At 40.5% G+C, this 9,812-nt stretch overlaps 1 protein-coding gene across 2 annotated transcripts in view; it reads left to right on the top strand.

Annotated features, from left to right (window-relative positions):
* The window catches only part of S1PR3 (sphingosine-1-phosphate receptor 3), a 9,771-nt gene extending 455 nt beyond the window's left edge, over window positions 1-9,316 (top strand). For both annotated transcript variants that reach the window (XM_039724183.1, XM_039724184.1), the window contains exon 2: window positions 4,948-9,316. In XM_039724183.1, the coding sequence (XP_039580117.1) occupies window positions 5,130-6,275 (1,146 nt within the window). In that variant the 5' untranslated portion in view covers window positions 4,948-5,129 and the 3' untranslated portion in view covers window positions 6,276-9,316. The remainder of the gene's footprint in view (window positions 1-4,947) is intronic.
* Window positions 9,317-9,812: the final 496 nt, after the last annotated feature.

Genomic DNA, 9,812 nt, shown 5'->3' with positions numbered 1-9,812 from the left:
GGCGCCCGCCATGCCCGCCCGCCGTCGGCGCGGCCGAGGCGCGGTGCCGGCCCGGCTGCCGGAGCGGGAAGGCACCGCTCGGGTGTGGCGCAGAGGAGCGGTGGCTGGCGCGGAGCGGCATCGAGCCGCGTGGGAACGCCGGGTCTAGCGATCCTCACGCCCCGTGGGTAGAACGATGTTCTCTCTGTGAGACCATCAGGCGGCGGACACGTCGGGTAACTTAAGCAGGACGTTTGTCACCCCAGAAGCCGCAGCCGCCTGTCACCTCAGGCCGCAGCGCTGATGGGAATTTGAGAACAGTTACTGAAGTTTGGAGTGGGGGGAATGGGTCGGGAGCGCTGGGAGACGGGGGAAGAAGTCAAAATGCCTTCCCCTTAACGCCACGAATTAAACCATCCGGAGCTCCCCTGTGAGGTGTACATGTGTGCTACTCGGTATTAAAAAATTCAAACTGATGTCTAAAAGCCAGAAGCTAAGAAAAGTAACTCTTGGTTTTCCTGAGGCTGTAAACTGCCAGCACATTCAATTAAGAAAAAAAATTTTATGAGTTTGAGTTCTCTAAGACATTTTTCTGTAGCAGATGTTTATTGTCTAAACTTCATCTGCATCTAGCACAGCTTAACTTCAGTGGAAATGTGTCTTGAAATGTACTGCTCTTCTCAAAAGTCCTTTCTGTTAATGAGACTACCAGGGTAAGAGTGCCTGATAAATTACATGTGTTTACTTTTCATTTGGAAAGGCTTTACAGATACATAAAATATAAAAGGGTTTTGCTTCAGATTTGCATTCTTGTCTTTCCCTTTGCTGTTTTTAAAATTCTCTCTTTTGGTCAAAATGTGGTATTGTACATGGAAGCAGAGGCAGAACTGCAGCGTGAGTGGTGGTGGTGGTGGTAAAGGGGATCAGGTTTCTTTGGTCACGTCTGTTTGTGGCTGTTTGGAAAACAGGAAAATATGATTCCAAATTACAAGTCTGCTGAATATGTGGTATCATATGTTCTTCTGCAGGCAAAAGTATGTAGCAGAAGGTCAAGTTCTGTGCTCACTTTATTCTCACTTGTTGCTTTGACTTCAGGAAAATTGAGTGCAGTTTAGCTCACCTTTTGAATACAGAAATTTCTTACGTCTCTTAGATATAGAATGCCCAGTGACTTGTGAGAGGGTAAAAGTCCTCAGCTCCCTGTAGGACTCATATCCAAAGAGCCCACTGGAAAGAGAGAGTTGAGATTTATGGGAGGGAGATGGTTGCTGAAGGATTTTAGCATCCCCATTACCACAGGTTCCCCGTTGCCCTCTGGCACTGGGAGTTACATGCTCCCAGAGAAAAGCTGCAGGCCAGGGGAGCCAGTGAGAGCTATGACCCTGACTTTCTACCTGCACCGCTTTGTGGTTCAGTTGGAGAAGGCAGAGGAGCTGTGTCTTGCATTGCTTCTTTCATGGTGTGTTGGGCAGACGGGCCATACAGACACTGGTGGACCCTGTCCACCAGTGATGTGAGCTATGATAAGGAGCCCCTGCTCTAATTTGAAAGGCTCCCTGACCCTGCCAGGATCCTTGACCTCTGCAGGAGTCCGCATTAACCTCTCTCCAGTGGTTAAACTCCAAAACATGCCAGTGGGCGAGGACATTGCACAGAAGGGGGAATATCTTGATGCTCACAGCTTGGACCGGGCTGCTCTCTTTATCCTTGGAGCTGGGACAGCAAAGATCGGCCAAATAGCTGGAGAAGACAACTGAATTGTCCGGAGCATGACCGTGGTGCTTGATATTGTACCACTGCCTTAATTTGGTAATTTAGTGATCGCTGTTTTAGCCAGCACATCCATGAGGAAATACAGGCAGATTGCCCCCGCATTGCAAAGAGGTTTAACCTTCTAGTGGTACCTGCTGGTGTAGAAATAGGGATTCTCTGCTTTGCTTTAGAGGAAATAAAGCTAATTTCCAGTGGTTTCAAGAGTCATGGATGCTGAAGTACCTAACCATAGCAGTGCTGGGCAAGCAACATGCCACAGACAGGTTCTTCAGGTTGTTTTTTAAATATTTTGAACTGAGGTCCATACTTTGTAGCTAGTATGTGAGTGGGGCAAACTTGTTTTGAGGAGTAAATGGTTGAGCAGTCACAAAGCAGTGACAGATGTTACCCTGAACCTGCCTTGTCACTTTCTTGTTATTATAATGCATATCCAGCATTAATTTTTCTAATTGTTAAAGAAATAATGTATTTTCTGAATTACTGGCTACAAAGCAGGAGGTAAATAAAAGAAGACTATGGCTGAATGATATTACTTGGAGATAAATTCTAATTTACTACTTTTTTAATATTAACTTTGAAACATCCTGTGTGTGGTACTCTCTCAGTGAGAGTCCTGGTAAATAATAACGTTACAACTTCCCTTGTCTTCTTACTAGTTTGTCAGAGGCAAAGATTTAGTTTTGTGATACTGAGTTTGCTGTAACAATTTGAAGAGAAGTAATTACTAACAGTGGCAGAAGCTGTACGATTTCTGCTGATTGGGTGCATCATCCTTGCTTTCAGCCAGAGGAACTGGTATAGTGCCATTACCTTTAGTACAGTCATGGCCCTTTACATCTGCTGAGCTGTGGCTGATAAACTCCTATGTCTGCCATATAATTTTCTTCACAGAAAGAAACGTTTTTGCACTTTGATAGACAACTGTGATAACTCACTTGAAAATGTCTTAAAGAAATACTTATTTTGTTGCATGTGGGGCTCTTAAATGATAGGAATATTATTCTCTCAGGCAGTCATCAGCCTGAGAGAATCAGTCTGGTGAGTATTGCTGGTTGAAGTATTATCAACAAATACTTTTCTAGTCAAATGTAATTGTTTATTTTACAGTGGAAAGCACTTGCAATTCATATGGACACAGTGGGATTTTGTTATAAGCCAACACAATGAAAGGCTGTGACAGTTAATGTGTTAACAGTGCACAGATTGTAACTGAATTACAATTACACTGAACCTTAGCTGAGGTGAAGTTTTTCTGTTGAGAGCTTCACTGTTACCATGCTTCAGAAAAGAATTTAACAGCTCAAGGGCCCAGTTCAGCTCCTGGGAAAGAAATGAGTGGTTGCTGTCATCTTCAGAGTAAAAAAGGACCAAGACACCAAGAAGCAACTGTGTTTCTTGGATGTCTTTTCCAGTGGGCCTCTTCTACTGTAGTAATTTGGACCTATGAACTAAAATGGGGAAATAACAGTGGAAAAACACTAAATTATTTCCTCAGAAAGTAATTTTAAAACATCCTGAATGTACTAAGAATTCAAGTCAGTTCACTGTAGGCTTTTATCAGATAACTTTTTTTCTGAAGGAGGGAAACAAGGAAAAGGAAGGGTGGGAAAATAGGGTGTGGGTCACCATTTAAATACCTTCACTTTCATCTGGGATGTGGTTTGCTCCTCCCCTCATCCTCAGAAGGCACTTGCAAATGCATCTCTGACTTCTCAAGTGCCCTAAACAGTCTGTTGGGTCAGCAGTGGCTCAAACGTATTTCTGATCTCACGAAGCCTGCATGCAGAATCATAAAATTAGAGAATGGATTGGGTTGGAAGAGACCTTAAAGATCATGTTTTTCCATCCCTCCTTACCTTGATACTTGTCCTTTGAAAGTGTCTTTAACATGTTTGGAAAATGTTCATGACCGTTGAGTAAATAAATGAGTCAGGAGCTCCAGCTCTTAAAAAATTCCCTAAATTAAGTTATTTAATTTTGGGCCCATGAGAAGTGTCATCCCATTCAGTACAATTATTTTCTTACCAAGAAAAAAAGAAAAAAAAAAGTTACAAATTTGGTTCACATGAAACAAGTTCTGACCTCATCTCCATCCTTGTTTCCTTAGAAAAGTGAAAAATTGACCATTTGCTCATCCTCAGTGCATACATTTGGGGCATGAGCACTGATTGTCATTGGAGTATACAGCAACTAAACTGCAATATTTTTGGCAAAACAGTAAGTGCTTCTGACATTTTCTGATATTTTTACTGTGCACATCTCTTCTGATATTTTGAAAAAAAAGACATATTGGAACATCTGTTGTGAAAATGGAACCTCAAAGTCCATGGGAAGATACTGCGGTAAATCTAAGTTGTTACTTCAAGAAAATCAGAATTTCTGAGAAAAACATATTTGGTGTAAATATTTTTTACTTTTTAAAATACCCAAGGACATTAAATATATGTCCTACATATCTACACAAAGGGAAAAAATAGTAAAATTAACTATAAAGAAAAACAACATTTATAAATATATAACTTGCTGTGTTTATTTTTTAAAAAAGATAGCAAAAATCCAACTAATTTGAGTGGGAGGTAAGATTGGCTTTAGGATGACTGATTTTCAGTATGTCTTCTCAACTGTAAATAGCAGAAGTTTATACCATTAACAGGGGGAAGTTATTTTAAGCACTGGCAACATGCACACTGGCATCAAGACTTGACACCAACTTTCTCAGGATGTTTCCTACCTTGTGTCTGCATGGCAAACAAGAACAAGCTTTAAAAGCACAGAGTTTGCCCTGCTGATGTGGAGGCAGTGATGGCTGGGTGGTCTTTTGGTAGTGCAGTGTACACTTAGGTCTTTTTGAGAGGAAGTAAGCTGCTTACTGTGCACACTATGGCTTGCTGGGTCTGTTTGCCAGTCCTTCTCATGGCTCTTCTGTGTGTTTTTCAGCATGGAAATTTTGTAGGGGGGAAACACCTTTGAGCAGTTGTGACATTGTAGTGGCATTGACCTTGTATTTCTGCGTCCAGGCTGTTTCTGAGCTTACCTACAGCTGCCGACATGTGAGGCATGCAGCAGTGCTCGACCTTAGTGCCCCGTCAGTCACAGACCCTCACCTCTGGCTCCTGGATGTAGGTTGCAGCTTAAGCACTGGGTGACATGGGAAGACATTGATATTTATGTTGTATTTGTTGATTTTATTTTCAGAGCCTGGTTTGAGAGCCACTCTCCTGAGTTAATATGCGAGGCGTGCTGGAGGTAAGGATACACAACGACTACCCAGAGGAGCATTGGGAGGAACGTGGCTTGATCTCCCTCTTGTGGAAAATTATTGGAACTATATCCTTGTGATACTGAAGAAAAAAAGTCCAGCATCTATCAGGAAACAAATGATGGCAGCAGTTACCATGCCACCTGATGCTATTGTCAGCCCTCAAGGAAATGAAGAGATGGACTCTCTTATCGTACTGCATTATAATTACACAGGAAAACTTATTTTAAGGGAAAAGGCAACTGATAAAATAGACCTGCCCACTATTTCATTTCTGATCCTATGTAGTTTCATAGTCCTGGAAAACTTGATGGTGTTGATTGCCATATGGAAAAACAATAAATTTCACAACCGCATGTACTTTTTTATTGGCAATCTAGCTCTCTGTGATCTTTTAGCTGGGATTGTTTACAAAGTAAACATTCTTATGTCTGGGAAGAAAACTCTGAGCTTGTCCTCTACAATCTGGTTCATTAGGGAAGGTAGCATGTTTGTTGCCCTGGGAGCCTCCACTTTCAGCTTGCTAGCAATAGCTATTGAGCGGCACTTGACCATGATTAAAATGAGGCCTTATGACGCAAATAAAAAATACAGAGTGTTCCTTCTCATTGGTACATGCTGGCTTATTTCAATTTCCTTGGGTGCCCTCCCCATCCTTGGCTGGAACTGTATAAACAACTTACCAGATTGCTCAACAATTTTGCCTCTGTACTCCAAAAATTATGTTGTGTTCTGCATTAGTATCTTCATAGCCATTTTGGTCGCCATTGTCATCCTTTATGCCCGTATCTACATACTGGTTAAGTCCAGCAGTCGTAATGTCACCAACCACAATAACTCAGAGCGGTCCATGGCACTCCTTAGGACTGTTGTCATCGTCGTTAGTGTCTTCATTGCATGCTGGTCTCCACTGTTCATCCTGTTTCTCATCGATGTGGCCTGCAGAGTCAAGGAGTGCTCCATCTTGTACAAAGCCCACTGGTTTATTGCTCTGGCGGTCATCAATTCCGCAATGAACCCCATCATCTACACCCTGGCCAGTAAGGAAATGCGTCGGGCTTTCTTTCGCCTTGTTTGTGGCTGCCTGGTGAAATCCAAGGTGGCCAGATCTTTGCCTATTCAACCCACTCCAGATCACAGTCGAAGTAAATCCAGCAGCAGCAATACCCAGAAGCCAAAAGAAGATTTCACACCAATAAATGTTCCCTCATGTATTGCTGAGAAAAATGAATCTTCATTTCACAATGGAAACTTCTGTAAGTAAAGGACTACTCAAGACAAGTACTTTTCTGTGGTTTTTAGGTTTAAGCTACAGGTGTAGTTTAAATATTCATGCACTTCAATCACAGGGGAAAACACATAGCATTTATTTAACTTGGAGAACATATTTATCAACAATCATTTGCATTGAGTGTTCATTCAGTAACACACCTGATTCAGAAAAAGCCTTTCATGCTAGCCAGAAACCAGGACAGAGTCCATGCACAGCTAAGGACATCAAGTGCCACAATGGCGTTGCATGCTAAGGCTTCATTTGGCACCTCGTGGTCTTGCAAGACATCATTAAAACCTGTTGGAAAGTTCAGCATTCACTAAAGACTGCTGATGATTGTAAGATGAGCCCAGTTATTGCTAGCTGCGAGAAGAATTCATTGCATAAGTTGGTGATTGTAGTTCTCTGTATGTATCTTGCTGTTGTGTTAATGGCCTTATATGTATGTGGTATAAATAGCTGTATATTTGTACAATTTCTCATTAAAAAGTCATTGATTGGTAAAAGTTTACAACATGCTAAACATTGTATTGCAGTATACAGTGTGACTAATTGTACAAATAGATGCGTTTCAATGGGGATATTTAAAATGAAGTAGTAGCTTTTAACTGTCAGAAACTTTAACAAGTAATATCAATGCAGTATTTTTATTTTTTCCATTGTTATTTGAACTTTTCGTGTTTAGTGGAAGACAACATGACAGTTGTCACTGTGGCATTTCACAATATATTTTAAGTGAGCAGTAGTAAACCGTTGAGAGAGGATATATATTTGCTATTTAAAGTAGTTAAAATGTGACCCCTCAATACATGTGTAACAAATGTATGTGCTGTTTCAATGCATATATTTTTGCTTACTATTTTCAATATATTTAAAAATGTATGTTCACTTTATATCAACCTGTATACATTGTGAATGCACTACCTAAGCTGAGATCCTTCCGTTCTGAAAGAGAGACGTATCATTTCAGAAAGCAGTGAACCACAGTGGATTCCTGTGGAGTTCCTTCTTTCCTTTCTAGGCCCTACCACAGTGTGGGATTATGTTAGAAATTCTCCCTGGGAAGTTCTGCGAGTGGGACAATGTCTCATTTTCTGTCAGTGGGATCCTATGCTTCTACTATTTCTGGACACTTCTGCAGATACCAGAGGGAAGATGCGGTACAGCAGGGTCATGCTGAAAGGCATATCTCCATCTATACCTGACCCTACCTTGGATCTGGAAGGAAGGTTTATTTAGTTTGGAAGACCTGGAGCCCCAGCCCCGACCTTTTGAGAGCCCACTCCAGAGAAACCTGACAACAATTTTATAGTTCATCTCTGCCTTACCAGCCTGAGTACAGGTTGATGTTGAGTGTCAAAGTGGTTTCCTGAGTCCTGGAGTGGTAAAGACTTCACAGACATCTGGTTTCAGGTCGCCATGGAGGTGGCCTGTGGTACTTCCATCAATTGTACTTTATGGCTGGAGGCTTCAGTGGAGTTTGATGGGAAATTCTGGGACAAATTCCCATTGTCTCGGTAAGAATGTATACATCTAACTTCATTGGGCTCTTTCAAAGATTTGTGTTTAATGTCTCAAAATACACTTTGCCTTATGCACAATCAGAAGTAGTTGAGGCTTTTTTTAATATACAGCCTGAAAGAGTTCATCCGTAGCTTTACTCTGGTCTTAATCATTTAAAGCAACAGCATTAGACTCTTCTAAAATATGTATTGTGTATAAGTTGTGTATTGTATGTAGCAAAAACCTTTAAAATGTAGAGGTTTGCATTGTGATCATCTTTTACAAATTAATAGTCTGTAAATGTAGAAAAAATGTATAAGAACAAAGAAGAATTGTATTTGAATGAAATAACTGTGAAAGAGAGTAGTAAATATGAAATAATTTCTACCAAAAATGTTGAAAAGCAGTGCACTTAGAGAAGAAGGAAAAGGTAAACCAAGGTAAACATGATGTAAGTATATGGACTGTAGATACAGGCTGAAGGCTCTGTAGTTTTGTGAGAAATAGAACTGGTGACATTACATTGCCATGGCTTGATTAGGTTTTTAGATTCTACATGGCTATTGTGGAAGTTCTCCGCTGTTGTTGTGGCTTTTAAAACTGTAAGCTCAAATATTTGTATACTTGTGTTAGTTGCCAGAGTGGTGGCACATGGCAGCTTCCTTGCTGTTGTAGAGCAGATCGGCCTTAGGAACTCGATGGTTTGAGAAAACATGGTTGCTGAGACCAGACCAACCCTCATGTCAGGGATGTTACATGATTCTTGATATATAGGTGAAAAATAAAAAAAATTGATGGTCGAAGTCTGAAAAGATGTAAATAAAAGTGAGTTTTACCATCTCTATTCTAGCCTTAGCTATTGTCAGTATTGGTGCAAGGTACAAGTGATGCAAAGAATGCCACTGTTAAAGGCCATGTGGTTGCTTATTAGTACAAAATCCTTTCATTCTACTTTGATTTCCTTCTCTTAATTTGGAGCTGTGGGGATATTTTGTTAGTTCACTACCCTGCTGTACTTGAAGCAGGTTTCTAAGATTCATGGCTTCACATGTAACACTGCTACTACAATTTACAATGTACTTACGATTGGAGAAAAAAACTATTGTCAATACAATCTTCAGTGAGTCCATCCCATTGGGAAGTACTAGATAAGGCATATATTGTGGAAGATTTCAGAGCAGATTTTAAATTAGGACAAGTCAAGAGTTTAACAGCAGTGGACCTTAAACAGCCAGGAAGATGACATATCCTTGAAGATGAGAAAAGATAGAGAATGTCTTCTTCCACCCTAAAATATTAGAAAATTCCTCCAAACACATCCCAGAATCTAACCTTTTATCATCCAGGCTGATTTGAGCATACAGGAAACCAAATTTGGTTTTCCTTTCTAATTGGTTTTACATGGAGCAAAGACTACAAAGCCTTTCATTCATATTATTTAATTAATATGACTATTTGTTTTGATTATTGATTATTAAATAAATGCAAATCCAGTCACCTGTGGAGAAAATAAAGGTTTTCACAATCTGCTTTCCAAGAGTCTTTTATCGCCAACAGTCTTAGAGAATGTTTTCAAATCATTAGGTACCAGGAATATTTTGAAAACTTCTAATAAAAAAATCTCAAACCTTTAAACTAAAGGTGTCAAGTAAGCAGTCATTTTTCTAGGAATTTTGAAAGGATTTTGGCCTTCTATGGAAAACATTCATTTAAACTCTGGGTGTTGTGCCTGAAGGCAGTACTCCAGAGGCAGAAGGCTTGTTTGGGTGAGCAGGGATCTTCTCTTGGAAATGAGACTAAAAGGAAGGTGTGAGCCCAGTGGCAGCAAGCTCAGGTGACATGGGAATAACACTGGAATGGTGTTTGCCAGTGTAGGGAGAAAATTTGTGTTGTCAAATCTCAACTGGACATGAAGCTGCCAAAATGCAGGGAACAATAAAAAGAGTTGCTTCAATATCACTGACAAAAGGCATCTTAGAAATAAAATGAGGCCATTATGGGTAAGGATGGTCATGTCACAAACAG

Source organism: Passer montanus, unplaced genomic scaffold, assembly GCF_014805655.1.
Source record: "Passer montanus isolate IOZ18808 unplaced genomic scaffold, ASM1480565v1 scaffold52, whole genome shotgun sequence".
NCBI lineage: Eukaryota > Metazoa > Chordata > Aves > Passeriformes > Passeridae > Passer > Passer montanus.
This window is presented reverse-complemented; position numbering and strand designations above follow the sequence as displayed.